The sequence below is a fragment of the Ranitomeya imitator genome, chromosome 4 (assembly GCF_032444005.1).
Source record: "Ranitomeya imitator isolate aRanImi1 chromosome 4, aRanImi1.pri, whole genome shotgun sequence".
In the NCBI taxonomy this organism is placed as follows: domain Eukaryota; kingdom Metazoa; phylum Chordata; class Amphibia; order Anura; family Dendrobatidae; genus Ranitomeya; species Ranitomeya imitator.
The window spans coordinates 478187805-478205392 of NC_091285.1; the positions used below are offsets into that span (position 1 = coordinate 478187805).

The 17588-nt window shown below is 45.8% G+C and overlaps 1 protein-coding gene across 1 annotated transcript in view; it reads right to left on the reverse strand.

Annotated features, from left to right (window-relative positions):
- Nucleotides 1-17588, reverse strand: part of AQP9 (aquaporin 9) — a 125227-nt gene that overhangs the window by 14498 nt on the left and 93141 nt on the right. The window contains exon 3 of the mRNA XM_069765917.1: nt 13886-14023. Within this exon, the coding sequence (XP_069622018.1) occupies nt 13886-14023 (138 nt within the window). The remainder of the gene's footprint in view (nt 1-13885; nt 14024-17588) is intronic.

The window sequence follows — 17588 nt, forward strand, 5'->3', positions numbered from 1 at the left end:
GGGACGCCATGACACTTTGGAGAGCCCCTGATGTACCGAAAGAATGGAAACCCCTCAATTCTAACTCCAACCCTAACCTGAGCACACCCCTAACCCTGATCCCAACCCTAACCACACCCCTAACTCCAACACACCCCTAACCCTAATCTCAACCATAACCATACCTCTAACCCTGACACACCCCTAACCCTAATCCCAACCCTAATTCCAACCATAAATGTAATCTCAACCCTAACCCTAACTTTAGCTCTAACCCTAACACTAAATTTAGTTCCAACCATAACTGTAGCCCCAACCCTAACTGTAGCCCTAACCCTAACTGTAGCCCCAACCCTAACTTTAGCCTCAACCCTAACCCTAACTTTAGCCCCAACCCTAACCCTAGCCCTAATGGGAAAATGGAAATCAATACATTTTTTTAATTTTATTATTTTTCCATAACTAATAGGTTGATGAAGGGGGACATGATTTACTATTTATAGCTGATTTTTTTGCGGATTTTTATGATTGGCAGCTGTCACACACTAAAAGACGCTTTTTATTGCAAAAAATAGTTTTTGCGTCTCCACATTTTGAGAGCTATAATTTTTCCAAAATTTGGTCCACAGAGTCATGTGTGGTCTTGTTTTTTGTGGGACAAGTTGACGTTTGTATTGGTATCATTTCCGGGCACGTGATATTTTTTGATTGCTTTTAATTCTGATTTGTGTGAGGCAGAATGACTAAAAACCAGCGATTCATGAATTTCTTTTGGGGGGGTGTTTATACCATTCCGCTTCTGGTAAAATTGATAAAGCAGTTTTATTCTTCAGGTTAGTAGGATCACAGAGATACCTCATTTATATCTTTTTTTATGTTTTGGCGCTTTTATACAATAAAAACTATTTTATATAAAAAATAATTATTTTTGCATCGCTTTACTCTGAGGACTATAACTTTTTTATTTTTTCACTGATGATGCTGTATCTCCTTTTTTGTGGGATAAGATGATGTTTTCAACGGTGCCATGTCTATTTATATCCGTCTTTTTGATCGCGTGTTATTCCACTTTATGTTAGGTGGTATGACAATAAAGCGTTGTTTTTTGCCATATTTTTTTAATGGTGTTCACTGAAGGGGTTAACTTGTGGGACAGTTTTATAGGTCAGGTCATTACGGACACGGCAATACTACATATGTGTACTTTAATTTATTTATTTTTTATTTAGATAAAGAAATGTATTTATCGGAACAATTTTTTTTTCTTTATTTAGGAATTTGTATTTATTTATTTTTTACACATGTAAATATTTTTTTTTACTTTTTTACTTTGTCCCAGGGTGGGACATCATGCTATATAGTGTCAGATCGCTGATCTGACACTTTGCAAAGCACTGTGTCAGATCAACGATCTGACAGGCAGTGCAGGAGGCTTGACGGCGCCTGCTCTCAGCAGGCGCTTGCAAGCCACCTCCCTGCAGGACCTGGAAGGAGCCCCCTGGACATTTTGGATCCGGGGCCTGCAGGGAGGAGGACATAGGAGACCCTCTGAACAATGCGATCAAATCACGTTGCTCCGAGGGTCTCAGGGGAGCATGAAGAAAGCCCTATGCCACCGGAACACTGTGATCATGTTTGATCGCAGTGTTCCAGGGGTTAATGTGCAGGGAGCGGTCCGTGACTGCTCCTGACACATAGTGCCGGATGTCAGCTGTAATAATCAGCTGACACCTGGCAGCGATCGGCCGCGCTCCCCCCTTGAGCGCAGCCAGTCGGCTATGCCGTACTATCCCATCCCTGGGAATTAAGTCCCAGGTCACCTTGACGGGATACTACGTAATATTTTTTATTATTATTTATTATTATAGCACCATTTATTCCATGGCGCTTTACATTTGAGGAGGGGTATACATAATAAAACAGGTACAATAATCTTGAACAATACAAGTCACAACTGGTACAGGAGGAAAGAGAAACCTGCCCGCGAGGGCTCCCAATCTACAAGGGAAGGGTGAGGATACAGTAGGTGAGGACAGAGCTGGTCGTGCAGTGGTTTGGTCGATCGGTGGTTACTGCAGGTTGTAGGCTTACTGGAAGAGGTAGGTCTTCAGTTTCTTTTTGAAGGTTTCAATGGTAGGTGAGAGTCTGATGTGTTGTGGTAGAGAGTTCCAGAGTAGGGGTGATGCGTGAGAGAAATCTTGTATGCGATTGTGGGAAGAGGAGATAAGAGGGGAGTAGAGAAGGAGATCTTGTGAGGATCGGAGGTTGCGTGCAGGAAAGTACCAGGAGACGAGGTCACAGATGTATGGAGGAGACACGTTGTGGATGGCTTTGTATGTCACCTGTTGTGAATTCTGCTTTTGGGCTCCCTCCGGTGGTTGTAGATGGTAATGCAGTTGTGCCTGGACTGCAGGATTGGACAGGTGTATCTGCTAATTGCAAAGCTGACTGGGGTATTTAGCTTTGCAGGACTCATTAGACCCTGCCAGTTGTCAATGTTCTATTGCCAGTAATGGTTCTGTGCCTGACCTCTCCTGCCTGCTGCCATTTCAGCTAAAGATAAGTGTCTGATTCTTTTTCTTAGGCTCACAGGCTGTGTGTCTATTTTTTCATGCTGTTCATAGTTTCTATTTTGTTCCAGCTTCGACTGTCCTGTTGTTTTCTCAGTCTGGTTGGATTCGCTGGAGTTGCAGATATACTCTCCACACCTTTAGTTAGGTGGTGGAGTTTTTGTATTTTTCTGCTGTGGATATTTTGTAGATTTTTTGCTGACCGCTCAGTATCCTGTACTATACTTCCCTATCTAGGTAGAAGTTGCCTCCTTTGCTAAATCTGTTTTCCGCCTGCGTGTGTCTATTCCTCTCCTACTCACCGTCATTATTTGTGGGGGTCTACCAATACTTTGGGGGTCTACTCTGAGGTAAGTCAGTTTTCCTATTTTCCATCTTTAGGGATAATTAGTCCTCCGGCTGTGTCGAGGTGTCTAGGTCTGGATATGCACACCCCACGGCTACTTCTAGTGTCTGTGATAAGTTCAGGTTTAGCGGTCTGTATAGTTACCACTACTCCAGCGAAGGTTTTTTCATGTTGTTCCAAGGCCGCCTGATCATAACAGTACAACTGGCCAAAAATTAGTTAATTGCATCTCAGAAGAAGGGAGTAAAGGTTTTGAGCCATTTTTTTTTCTCAGCCTGTTTTGTCTTCTCCTCCCTCTTAATCTCTGGGTGGCTGAGGAACCTAGTACTAACATGAATGTTCAGGAATTAGCTTCTCGTGTGGATCAGCTTGCTGCTAGGGTACAGGGTATTTCAGATTATATTGTTCAGACTCCTGCTTTAGAACCTAAGATTCCCACTCCTGATTTATTTTTTGGTGACAGATCCAAATTTTTGAGTTTCAAAAATAACTGTAAACTGTTTTTTGCATTGAGACCCCGGTCCTCTGGTGATCCCATTCAGCAGGTTAAAATCATCATATCACTGCTGCGCGGTGACCCACAGGATTGGGCATTTTCCCTGGAATCTGGCAATCCTGAATGTTAAAGAATGTTGATTCTTTCTTTCAAGCATTGGGGTTATTGTATGATAAGCCTAATTCTGTGGATCAAGCTGAGAAGACCTTGTTGGCCCTATCTCAGTGGGAAGAGGCGGCTGAATTGTATTGTCAGAAATTCAGAAAATGGTCTGTGCTGACTAAATGGAATGATGATGCTTTGGCGGCAATTTTCAGAAAGGTTCTTTCTGAATCCGTTAAGGATGTTATGGTGAGGTTTCCCACACCCTCCAATCTGAGTGATTCTATGTCTTTGGCCATTCAGATTGACCAGCGCTTGCGGGAACGCAGAACTGTGCGCGCTATGGCGTTATCCTCAGAGCAAATTCCTGAGCCTATGCAGTGTGATAGGATTCTGTCTAAAACGGAACGACAAGGTTTCAGACGTCTCAACAGGTTGTGTTTTTATTGTGGCAACGCTTCTCATGTCATTTCTGTCTGCCCTAAGCAGACAAAAAGGATCGCCAGTTCATTTACCATTAGTACTGTACAACCTAAATTTCTGATATCTGTGTCCTTGATCTGCTCATTGTCGTCATTTTCTGTCATGGTGTTTGTGGATTCAGGCGCCGCCTTGAATTTGATGGACTTCGACTTTGCTAGGCATTGTGGTTTTCCCTTGCAGCCTTTGCAGAATCCTGTTCCTTTAAGGGGCATTGATGCTACACCCTTGGCTAAAAATAAGCCCCAGTTTTGGATACAGGTGACCATGCGCATGGCGCCAGCCCACCAGGAAGATTGTCGATTTCCGGTGTTGCATAATTTGCATGATGCTGTCGTGCTGGGTTTCCCCTGGTTGCAGGTACATAATCCTGTTTTGGATTGGAAGTCCATGTCTGTGACTAGGTGGGGTTGTCAGGGGGTTCATAATGATGTTCCTCTGATGTCAATCGCCCCTTCTCCCTCTTCTGAAATTCCGGAGTTTTTGTCTGATTTTCAGGATGTATTCGATGAGCCTAAGTCCAGTTTCCTTCCACCGCATAGGGACTGTGATTGTGCTATTGATTTGATTCCAGGCTGTAAGTTTCCTAAGGGTCGACTTTTCAACCTTTCTGTACCTGAACATACCGCCATGCGGAGTTATATTAAGGAGTCTTTGGAGAAGGGGCATATTCATCCATCTTCTTCACCGTTGGGAGCGGGGTTCTTTTTTGTTGCTAAAAAAGATGGTTCTTTGAGACCCTGTATTGATTATCGCCTAAGATCACGGTCAAGTTTCAATACCCCTTGCCTTTGCTTTCTGATTTGTTTGCTAGGATTAAGGGAGCTAGTTGGTTTACTAAGATTGACCTTTGGGGGGCTTATAATCTTGTTAGTCTAAAGCAGGGTGATGAATGGAAAACTGCGTTTAACACGCCTGAAGGCCATTTTGAATACCTTGTGATGCCATTCGGACTCTCTAATGCTCCATCTGTTTTTCAGTCCTTCATGCATGATATCTTCCGGAGTTATCTTGATAAATTCTTGATCATATATTTGGACGATATTTTGATTTTTTCCGATGATTGGGAGTCTCATGTGCAGCAGGTCAGGATGGTATTTCAGATCCTTCGTGACAATGCCTTGTTTGTGAAAGGGTCTAAGTGTCTTTTTGGGGCGCAGAAGGTTTCCTTTTTGGGCTTTATTTTTTCTCCCTCATCTATAGAGATGGATCCGGTTAAGGTTCAGGCCATTCATGATTGGATTCAGCCCACATCCGTGAAAAGCCTTCAGAAATTTTTGGGTTTCGCTAATTTTTATCGCCGTTTCATTGCTAATTTTTCCAGCGTGGTTAAACCCTTGACTGATTTGACTAAGAAGGGCGCTGATGTGGCGAATTGGCCCTCTGCGGCTGTCTCTGCCTTTCAAGAACTTAAACGTCGTTTTTCTTCTGCTCCAGTGTTGCGCCAGCCGGATGTTTCTCTTCCGTTTCAGGTTGAGGTTGACGCTTCTGAGATTGGGGCAGGGGCTGTTTTGTCTCAGAGGGATCCTGTTGGTTCCTTGATGAAACCGTGTGCGTTCTTTTCCCGTAAATTTTCGCCTGCGGAACGCAATTATGACGTCGGCCATTAGGAGTTGTTGGCTATGAAGTCGGCGTTTGAGGAGTGGCGACATTGGCTTGAGGGAGCTAAGCACCGTATTGTGGTCTTGACCGACCATAAGAATTTGATTTACCTCGAGTCTGCCAAACCGTTGAATCCTAGACAGGCTCGATGGTCCTTGTTTTTTTCTCGTTTTGATTTTGTGGTCTCGTACCTTCCTGGTACTAAGAATGTTAAGGTTGATGCCCTCTCTAGGAGTTTTTTGCCTGATTCTTCTGAGGTCTTGGAACCAGTCGGTATTTTGAAGGAAGGGGTGGTCCTTTCTGCCATTTCTCCTGATTTACGATGGTTCTTCAGAAATTTCAGGCTGACAAACCTGACCGTTGTCCTGTGGGGAAACTGTTTGTTCCTGACAGATGGACTAGTAGAGTGATTTCTGAGGTTCATTGTTCTGTGTTGGCTGGTCATCCTGGTATTTTTGGTACCAGAGACTTGGTTGGTAGGTTCTTTTGGTGGCCTTCTTTGTCGCGTGATGTGCGGTCTTTTGTGCAGTCCTGTGGGACTTGTGCATGGGCCAAGCCTTGTTGCTCCCGTGCTAGTGGGTTGCTTTTGCCATTGCCGGTCCCTGAGAGGCCCTGGACGCATATTTCTATGGATTTTATTTCCGATCTTCCTGTTTCCCAAAGGATGTTGGTTATCTGGGTTGTTTGTGACCGATTCTCTAAGATGGTTCATTTGGTGCCTTTGCCTAAATTGCCTTCTTCTTCTGATTTGGTTCTGTTGTTTTTTCAGCATGTGGTCCGTTTGCATGGTATTCCGGAGAATATTGTGTCTGACAGAGGTTCCCAGTTTGTTTTTAGGTTTTGGCGGGCCTTTTGTGCCAAGCTGGGCATTGATTTGTCTTTTTCTTCTGCATTTCATCCTCAGACAAATGGCCAGACAGAGCGAACTAATCAGACCTTGGAGACCTATTTGAGATGCTTTGTGTCTGCTGATCAGGATAATTGGGTGGCTTTTTTGCCATTGTCCGAGTTTGCCCTTAATAATCGGGCTAGTTCAGCTACTTTGGTTTTGCCTTTTTTTTGTAATTTTGGTTTTCATCCTCGTTTTTCTTCTGGGCAGGTTGAGCCTTCTGACCTTCCTGGTGTGGATTCTGTGGTCGACAGGTTGCAGCAGATTTGGGCTCATGTGGTGGACAATTTGGTGCTGTCTCAAGAGGAGGCTCAACGTTTTGCTAACCGTCGTCGGTGTGTTGGTTCCCGGCTTCGGGTTGGGGATCTGGTTTGGTTATCTTCCCGTCATGTTCCCATGAAGGTTTCTTCCCCTAAGTTTAAGCCTCGGTTTATTGGTCCTTATAGGATTTCTGAGATTATTAATCCGGTGTCCTTTCGCCTGGTGCTTTCGGCCTCTTTTGATATTCAAAATGTCTTCCATAGATCTTTGTTGCGGAAATATGTGGAGCCCATTGTTCCCTCTGTTGATCCTCCGGCCCCTGTGTTGGTCGATAGGGAGTTGGAATATGTTGTTGAGAAGATTTTGGATTCTCATTTTTCGAGGCGGAAGCTTCAGTACCTTGTCAAATGGAAGGGTTATGGCCAGGAGGATAATTCTTGGGTTTCTGCCTCTGATGTCCATGCCACTGATTTGGATCGTACCTTTCATCGGGCTCATCCTGATTGGCCTGGGGGCTCTGGTGAGGGTTCGGTGACTCCTCCTCAAGGGGGGGTACTGTTGTGAATTCTGCTTTTGGGCTCCCTCCGGTGGTTGTAGATGGTAATGCAGTTGTGCCTGGACTGCAGGATTGGACAGGTATATCTGCTAATTGCAAAGCTGACTGGGGTATTTAGCTTTGCAGGACTCATTAGTCCCTGCCAGTTGTCAATGTTCTATTGCCAGTAATGGTTCTCTGCCTGGCCTCTCCTGCCTGCTGCCATTTCAGCTAAAGATAAGTGTCTGATTCTTTTTCTTAGGCTCACAGGCTGTGTCTATCTTTTTGTGCTGTTCATAGTTTCTATTTTGTTCCAGCTTCGACTGTCCTGTTGTTTTTTCAGTCTGGTTGGATTCGCTGGAGTTGCAGATATACTCTCCACACCTTTAGTTAGGTGGTGGAGTTTTTGTATTTTTCTGCTGTGGATATTTTGTAGATTTTGTGCTGACCGTTCAGTATCCTGTACTATACTTCCCTATCTAGGTAGAAGTTGCCTCCTTTGCTAAATCTGTTTTCCGCCTGCATGCGTCTTTTCCTCTCCTACTCACCGTCATTATTTGTGGGGGGCTGCCTATACTTTGGGGGTCTACTCTGAGGCAAGTCAGTTTTCCTATTTTCCATCTTTAGGGATAATTAGTCCTCCGGCTGTGTCGAGGTGTCTAGGTCTGGATAGGCACACCCCATGGCTACTTCTAGTGTCTGTGATAAGCTCAGGGTTAGCGGTCTGTATAGTTACCACTACTCCAGCGAAGGTTTTTTCATATTGCTCCAAGGCCGCCTGATCATAAGTCACCCCTTATGGGATTAAGGGGTTAATAGAGCTATTCACATGGTAATGACATGGATATAGTTGAGCTATGGTTAAAGAATTTGCTAAAACTGTTATATACTGGTCTTATCACTGCAATAAGGACCGGAATCATGAAATTGTGGTATTTTCATTTGTCATTAGTGTTGAGCATTCCGACACTGCAAATAATGGGTATCGGCTGATATTTGCTGTATCGGAATTCCAAAACCGAGTTCCGATACTTTTGCGATATCGGATCCCGGAATCGGAAGTTCCTATAGTGCAATGATGCATTATAATGGAGTGTGGGCGGTGTGTGGGCGGAGACTGCATGTGTGTGTGCGGGCGTGGGCTGTGTGTGACCGTGAAGGGTCTGTGCGTGCCTGCCGGGGCTCTGTACGGCGTGCCGGGGCTCTGTGCGTGCATGCTGGGGCTCTGTGCGTGTGTGCCGGGGCTCTGTGCGGGCCTGCCGGGGCACTGTGCGTGTGTGCCGGGACACTGTGCATGTGTGGAGGGGCTCTGTGTGGCGTGCCGGGGCTCTGTGCGGCGTCCGGGGCTCCGTGCCGCATGGCGGGGCTCTGTGCGGTGTGTCAGGGCTCTGTGCCACGTGCGGGGCTCTGTGCGCGTGTGTCGGGGCTCTGTGTGGCGTGCCAGGGCTCTGTGCGGCGTGCCGGGGCTCTGTGCGGCGTGTGGGGCTCTTAGCGGGCTGCCGGGGCTCTGTGCCTGTGTGCAGGCATCGTCCGATGGGACGACAAGTCCCATCCGACGATGCCTACTACAGTGACAGTGATTGACACATTAGCCAATGATGGGACAGTAGTAGTCCCATCATCCGACTAATGTGTTGAATGAAAGGAAAAAAAAACATGCTACATACATGCTACATACATGCTGCATACATGCTACATACATACTACATGCTACATACATGCTACATACATGATACATACATACTACATACATACTACATACATGCTACATACATGCTACATACATGCTACATACATGCATACATGCTACATACATGCTACATACATGATACATACATACTACATACACGCTACATACAGTACATTCATACATTACATACAATACATACATACAGACATAAAGTACATTAAACATAGAGTTCATACTCACCATTACTTGTCACTTTGTTCCCTGAAGCCAGTGTAATAAATGAAGAATATTAAAATACTACGAATATCCGCCAAAACACGACAGATCCATTGCACGACGGACGCGATGTGTGGCCATCCGTCGCGATCCGTCGCTAATACAAGTCTATGGGTAAAAAACGCATCCTGTGAGCACATTTGCAGGATCCGTTTTTTTCCCAAAACGACGGATTGCGACGGATTGCTAAAAACGCAAGTGTAAAAGTAGCCTTAGAAACATCGGCCTTTCTATTATATATCTATGGATATATCTATCCATAGATATATTTATAGATAGATATATCTATAGATACATAGATGTATCTATCCATATATCTGGCTGCTTTCACACATCAGGTTTTTGCTGTTAGGCACAATCTGGCGAGTTTTGAAAAAAACGGATCCGGCGGAAAAAAATGGATCCGGAAGAAAAAAACGTATCCGGCGGAAAAAAACAGATCCTGTGGAAAAAACGGATCAGTGGAAAAAACGGATCCGGCTGAAAAAAAACGAATCAGGCAGCAAAAAATGGATTGTGCCTGACGGCATAAACCTGATGTGTGAAGCAGCCAGATATATGGATAGATACATCTATGCATCTATAGATATATCTATCTCTAAATATATCTATGGATATTGTATATCCATAGATATATAATAGAAAGGCCGATATTTCTAAGGCTACTTTCACACTTGCGTTTTTAGCAATCCGTTGCAATCTGTCGCTTTGGGAAAAAAACAGATCCTGCAAATGTGCCCGCAGGATGCGTTTTTTACCCAAAGACTTGTATTAGCGACGGATCGCGACAGATGGCCACACGTGACGTCTGTCGTGCAATGGATCCGTTGTGTTTTGGCGAACCGTTGGCACGAAAAAACGTTCAAGTGAAGGTTTTTTTGTCCGTCGCATCTGCCATTTTCTACCACGCATGCGCGGCCAAAACTCCGCCCCCACCTCCCCGGACTTCAGAATGGGCAGCGGATGCATTGAAAAACTGCATCCGCTGCCCACGTCATGCAAAAATTTCACAAAATGCGTCAGTACATTGGCCCGATGCATAGCGACGGACCCGTACCGACACAAGCGTGAAAGAGGCCTTAATGAGCGTTGAATTTTAAAAAAAAAAAGAAAAAAATGGAAAAAAATGTAAAAAAACAGCGTGGGCTCACGTGCAATTTTCTGCACCAGAGGGGGAAAGCCGACGGCCGGGGACCAATATCTGTAGCCTGCTATGAATATCAGCCCGCAGCTGTCTGCGTAGCCTTTACTGGCTATTAAAATAGGGGGGCCCAAAAAAACAATTGACGTGGGGTCCTCCTATATTTTATAGCCAGAAAGGCTATGTAGACAGCTGCTGGCTGATATTCATAGCCTAGAGAGGGGCCATGGATATTGCCCCCCTGGCTACAAATACCAGTCCGCAGCCGCCCCAGAAATGGCACATCTGTAAGATGTGCCAATTCCGGCACTTAGCCCCTCTCTTCCCACTCCCGTGTAGCGGTGGGATATGGGGTAATAAGGGGTTAATGTCACCTTGCTATTGTAAGGTGACATTAAGCCGGGTTAATAACAGAGAAGCGTCAATAAAATGCCTATCCATTATTAATCCAATAGTAATAAAGGGTTAATAAAACACACACATTAGGAAAAAAGTATTTTAATATTCTTCATTTAACCATACTTACCATACTTCAGCGCCTGCAAAAAATGTAAAATAATAAACTGTATACTACCTGTCCGCCGTAGTCCAATTAATAACGAGTGTCCCACGACGATCTCCCATATAGAACAGTGACATCGGGTGATGTCACTGCTCTATAGGACCCTCAGTGACACACTGACAGGCGACAATGGCTCCTGCAGTGCATCACTGAGAGGTTACCTTAGGACAAAGTCTCACTTTATGGCAATTGCTGCGTGGGAAAATTTCTCATACAGCAATGCCAAAAGTGAGACTAGGGACTATTTTTTCTACAGCGGTGGAGGAATACATTGTGGAAGGATACCTTCCTCCTGTCATTATGTTCCTGGAGCCCCTAGAGAGCAGTCGCATCAGATGATGCTGCTGCTCTCCACGGGAGATCGTCATGGGGCACTCGTGGATTTCTTTGGACAGGGAGTATATTGGTTGTTTGCTATTTTCATATTTTTTTTACAGATGACACTGGCTTCGGGGAACAGAAAGTGACAAGTAATGGTGAGTATGAACTCTATGTTTAATGTACTGTATGTCTGTATGTATGTACTGTATGTAATGTATGAATGTCCTGTATGTAGCATGTATGTAGCATGTACTGTATGTAGCATGTGTAGCATGCATGTAGCCTGTATGTAGCATGTATGTAGCATGTATGTTTTTTTTTTCATTCAACACATTAGCCGGATGATGGGACTACTACTGTCCCATCATTGGCTAATGAGTCAACCACTGTCACTGTAGTAGGCATCGTCCGATGGGACTTTTAGTCCCATCGGACAATGCCTGCACACAGCCAGAGAGCCCCGGCAGCCCGCACAGAACCCAGGGACGCCGCACAGAGCCCCGCATGCTGCACAGAGCCCCGACACGCCGCACAGAGCCCCGGCATGCCGCACAGAGCTCCGGCACACCGCAAAGAGCCCCGGCATGCCGCACAGAGCCCCGCAGGCCGCACAAAGCCACGGCATGCCGCACAGAGCCCCGGCACACCGCACAGAGCCCCGCACGCCGCACAGAGACCCGGCATGCCGCACAGAGCCCCGCATGCTGCACAGAGCCCCGCAGGCCGCACAAAGCCCTGGCACGCTGCACGTAGCCCCGGCACACCGCACAGAGCCCCGCACACCACACAGGGCCCCGGCATGCCGCACAGAGCCCCGGCACGCCGCACAGAGCCCCGCACGCAGCACAGAGCCCCGGCAGGCTGCACAGAGTCCCGCATGCCGCACAAAGCCCGGCACACTGCACAGAGCCCCGCATGCCGCACAGAGCCCCGGCACACCGCACAGAGCCCCGCATGCTGCACAGAGCCCGGCACGCCACACAGAGCTCCGGCACACACGCACAGAGCCCTGCACGCCGAACAGAGCCCCGGCATGCTGCACAAAGTCCCGGCACGCCGCACAGAGCCCCGCACACACAACAGAGCCCCTCACGCCGCACAGAGCCATGCACACTGTACAGAGCCCTGGCATGCCGCACAGACCCCGGCCGGCCCGCACAGACCCCCGGCAGGCCCGCAGAGACCCCTGACAGGCATGCACAGACCCATGAGAGGCCCATACAGATCACCGGCAGGCCCGCACAGACCCCTCCCGCACACACAGACACGCACAGTGTCCGCCCACGCACCGCCCACACTCTTCCCCCCTCCGGAACAGGATGTAGAAGGAAAGAAAGGGCTTATTTACATTCTGATATTTGTGTCCCATTGACTTGCATTGGTATTGGGTATCGGCGATATCCGATATTTTTTGGATATCGGCCGATCCAATTCGATACCGATACTTCTGGATATCGGAAGGTATCGCTCAACACTATTAGTCATTAAATTACCTAGTTCAGGTTAAGCTTAATCTAACTGACTTGTCATTCATCCTATGCTTTTATGTCTTTCCTTACCATATTGTGGGAACTAAAGTAAAAAAAGATTGTTCAGATCAGTTTAGACGCTAAAGTAGAAAAGATATTGATAAAAAAAGACAAGCTGCCTTGAAGATGGGCTTTAGCACCAACATCATCCCACACTTTGTACAGTAATGGTATCACGTCTGTACTTGGCTGTGCATAGCAATCTTTAATCTCTTCTTTATGAAGGTGATGCATACCTTGTGTGGTCTGTCTCAGCATTTTTAATTGAACGCATAACATTACATTGGACTTAAAGGTACCGTCACACTAAGCGACGCTGCAGCGATACCGACAACGATCCGGATCGCTGCAGCGTCGCTGTTTGGTCGCTGGAGAGCTGTCACACAGACAGCTCTCCAGCGACCAACGATGCCGGTAACCAGGGTAAACATCGGGTTACTAAGCGCAGGGCCGCGCTTAGTAACCCGATGTTTACCCTGGTTACCATCCTAAAAGTAAAAAAACAACCGCTACATACTTACCTACCGCTGTCTGTCCTCGGCGCTCTGCTTCTCTGGTCTGGCTGTGAGCGCCGGGCAGCCGGAAAGCAGAGCGGTGACGTCACCGCTCTGCTTTCCGGCCGCTGTGCTCACAGCCAGAGCAGAGAAGTAGAGCGCCGAGGACAGACAGCGGTAGGTAAGTATGTAGCGGTTGTTTTTTTACTTTAACGATGGTAACCAGGGTAAACATCGGGTTACTAAGCGCGGCCCTGCGCTTAGTAACCCGATGTTTTCCCTGGTTACCAGCGAAGACATCGCTGAATCGGTGTCACACACGCCGATTCAGCGATGTCTGCGGGGAGTCCAGCGACGAAACAAAGTTCTGGACTTTCTTCCCCGACCAGCGACAGCACAGCTGGGGCCTGATCGCTGCTGTGTGTCACACTGGACGATATCGCTAGCCAGGATGCTGCAACGTCACGGATCGCTAGCGATATCGTCTAGTGTGACGGTACCTTAAGGATACATGCACTGGAACAGATTTAATATTCAGGCACTGTCACTTTCCTTTAACATCAACAAATTGAGATTTTTTGAGCTATATACATTATACATTGCAGAACATACCATAATAAACACCAAAAACAGCTGCAGATCCAGTGAAGGCTCCCAAGAATTGTGCACTAATATAGAACGGAAGTTTGACCCATGACAGTTTTCCAGTCATACACATGGCAAAAGAAACTGCTGGATTCACATGGCCACCTGAAACAATAACACACAATACATATTACTCATCATTATTAAACCACCATTATTGTTTTTCTGTGAGAATATTTTATTTACAGAAACTAGATCTGCATTATTAAAGTGGGAAACAGAGCAACTTTCAGCAAAATTAAAAGCAATATCTGATATATTGTAATATAATATATCTGATATTTTGTAATATAATAAAAGGGCCTCATACAACATTTATTTTCTCATTGAACAACTTTATTTTGGCCTATAGGCTTCAGTTAATGAACTGAAAGATATTTAAGTTCGCCATCCATTGATTTACTAGACTTACACTTAAATCATTGTTATCATAACATTGGGTAGTAAACTACAGCAGGTACTATGGTTTATAATATTGTCATTTTGTGTTGTGAAGACTTGTCATCACATATTTGGCTAGCAGCAGTGTAATTATGGCATTCAAACTCTCAATTCTAGGTATAACTTGTCATTACTAATATTGCAAAAAGCTAACAATAATACAATGATAATTACAACACATTTGTGCACTTGTTTGTTGGTTTAATTGTGGTTGTAACTCTATGTCTATATACACTCACACCTCAACACTGAAATGGCAATATTAAGAAAGAAAAGTTGCTTAATTATGATTAGTGTTGAGCATTCCGATACCGCAAGTATCGGGTATCGGCCGATACTTGCGGTATCGGAATTCCGATACCGAGATCCGATATTTTTGTGATATCGGGTATCGGTATCGGAAGTGTAAAATAAAGAATTAAAATAAAAAATATTGTTATATTCACCTCTCCGGCGGCCCCTGGACATCAGCGGGAGGATCCGGCGTCCGGCACGGCTTCTTTCTTCAAAATGCGCGCCTTCAGGACCTGTGGAATGACGTCCCGGCTTCTGATTGGTCGCGTGCCGCCCATGTGACCGCCACGCGACCAATCAAAAGCCGCGACGTCATTCCTCAGCTAAAGTCCTAGAATGAGCGCCTTCTAGGACCTGAGGAATGACGTCGCGGCTTCTGATTGGTCGCGTGGCGGTCACATGGGCGGCACGCGACCAATCAGAAGCCGGGACGTCATTCCACAGGTCCTGAAGGCGCGCATTTTGAAGAAAGAAGCCGTGCCGGACGCCGGATCCTCCCGCTGATGTCCAGGGGCCGCCGGAGAGGTGAATATAACAATATTTTTTATTTTAATTCTTTATTTTACACTTTAATATGGATCCCAGGGCCTGAAGGAGAGTTTCCTCTCCTTCAGACCCTGGGATCCATGAGGATACCTTCCGATACTTGATGTCCCATTGACTTGTATTGGTATCGGATATCGGTATCGGCGATATCCGATATTTTTCGGGTATCGGCCGATACTATCCGATACCGATACTTTCAAGTATCGGACGGTATCGCTCAACACTAATTATGATAATCACAGGATGGATAGACGTGTTAATCATATGCAATTAATGTAAAAATTGAAACAAAACATAATAGTGTTGAGTTGGGACTTATTGTACAGGGTCATGAAAGTGAGGGAGGTGATAGAGGAACATTTATTGGTACCAGGACCCTATAGACGAAGAGAGTTGGATGTGGCCCATTCACGAGTCATGCAGAGGTTCTATTGGTCCGGATGTCACCAGGAAATCTTAAAGTATTACAAGTCCTGCCCCACCTGCCGGCTAACTGCTCCCACCTCTCACTTTCAAAGCCCCTTCGTGCCACTACCCATCTTAGAAGTGCCATTTGAAAGAATTGCCATGGACTTGGTCAGTCCTCTGGTTAAATCTGCTTGTAGACATTAGGGTTGAGCGAAACGGGTCGTTCATTTTCAAAAGTCGCCGACTTTTGGCAAAGTCGGGTTTCATGAAACCCGATCTGACCCCTGTGCGGGGTCGGCCATGCGGTACGCGACTTTCGTGCCAAAGTCGCGTTTCAATGATGCGAAAAGCGCCATTTCTCAGCCAATGAAGGTAAACGCAGAGTGTGGGCAGCGTGATGACATAGGTCCTGGTCCCCACCATCGTAGAGAAGGGCATTGCAGTGATTGGCTTGCTGTCTGCGGCGTCACAGGGGCTATAAAGGGGCGTTCCCGCCGACCGCCATGTTACTGCTGCTGATCTGAGCTTAGGGAGAGGTTGCTGCCGCTTCGTCAGAAGCAGGGATAGTGTTAGGCAGGGTCCATTAACCACCAAACCGCTTGTGCTGTAGCGATTTGCACTGTCCAACACCACCCTCGGTGTGCAGGGACAGTGGAAGCTACATTTTTTTTTTTCCTCAGCGCTGTAGCTCATTGGGCTGCCCTAGAAGGCTCCCTGATAGCTGCATTGCTGTGTGTACGCCGCTGTGCAAACCAACTGCTTTTTTCAAAGCACAAATCCTCTTGTTCCTTCCTTTCTGCACAGCTATCTTGTTTGTTTGTCCACACTTTTTATGTAATTTGTGCATCAGTCCACTCCTTATTGCTGCCTGCCATACCTGGCTGAGCTGGCTGAGATTACTGCAGGGAGATAGTAATTGAAGGACAGTTCCTTTTTTTTTTTTTGTGGGAGATTAAGATTGGCATTTCTGCTAGAGTGCCATCCCTGTCTGTGCCATCTCTCACTCAGTGGGCCATAGAAAGCCTATTTATTTTTTTGCTTGATTTGGGTTCTAAAATCTACCTGAAAAAATCACTACATCAATCAGTGGGAGAAAAATATTGGCCTCAGGGCTTGTGTGCCACTCCTGACTCCTGTGTGTGCCATCTCTCAGTCAGTGGGCCATAGAAAGCCTATTTATTTTTTTGCTTGATTTGGGTTCCAAAATCTACCTGAAAAAATCACTACATCAATCAGTGGGAGAAAAATATTGGCCTCAGGGCTTGTGTGCCACTCCTGACTCCTGTGTGCATCATCACTCACTCAGTGGGCCATAGAAAGCCTATTTTTTTTGTGCTTTATTTGGGTTCTAAATTCTACCTGAAAAAATCAATAAATCAATCAGTGGGAGATTAATATTGGCCTTTGGGCTTGTGTGCCATTCCTAAGCGTGCCATCTCTCTCTCTCAGATAGTGGGCCATAGAAAGCCTATTTATTATTTTTTTTATTGGGTTTATAAATTTTCCCTGAAAAAAAAAAAAAAAAAAAAGTGGGAGATTAATATTGGCCTCTGGGCTTGTGTGCCAGTCCTGAGCGTGCCATCTCTCTCACAAATAGTGGGCCATAGAAAGCCTATTTATTTTTTTTTTTTTGGTTTTATAAATTCTCCCTGAAAAAAAAAAGGGAGATTAATATTGGCCTTTGGGCTTGTGTGCCAGTCCTAAGCGTGCCATCTCTCTCTCTCAGATAGTGGGCCATAGAAAGCCTATTTATTATTTTTTTAATTGGGTTTATAAATTTTCCCTGAAAAAAAACCAAAAAAAAGTGGGAGATTAATATTGGCCTCTGGGCTTGTGTGCCAGTCCTGAGCGTGCCATCTCTCTCACAAATAGTGGGCCATAGAAAGCCTATTTATTTTTATTTTTTTGGTTTTATAAATTCTCCCTGAAAAAAAAAAGGGAGATTAATATTGGCCTTTGGGCTTGTGTGCCAGTCCTAAGC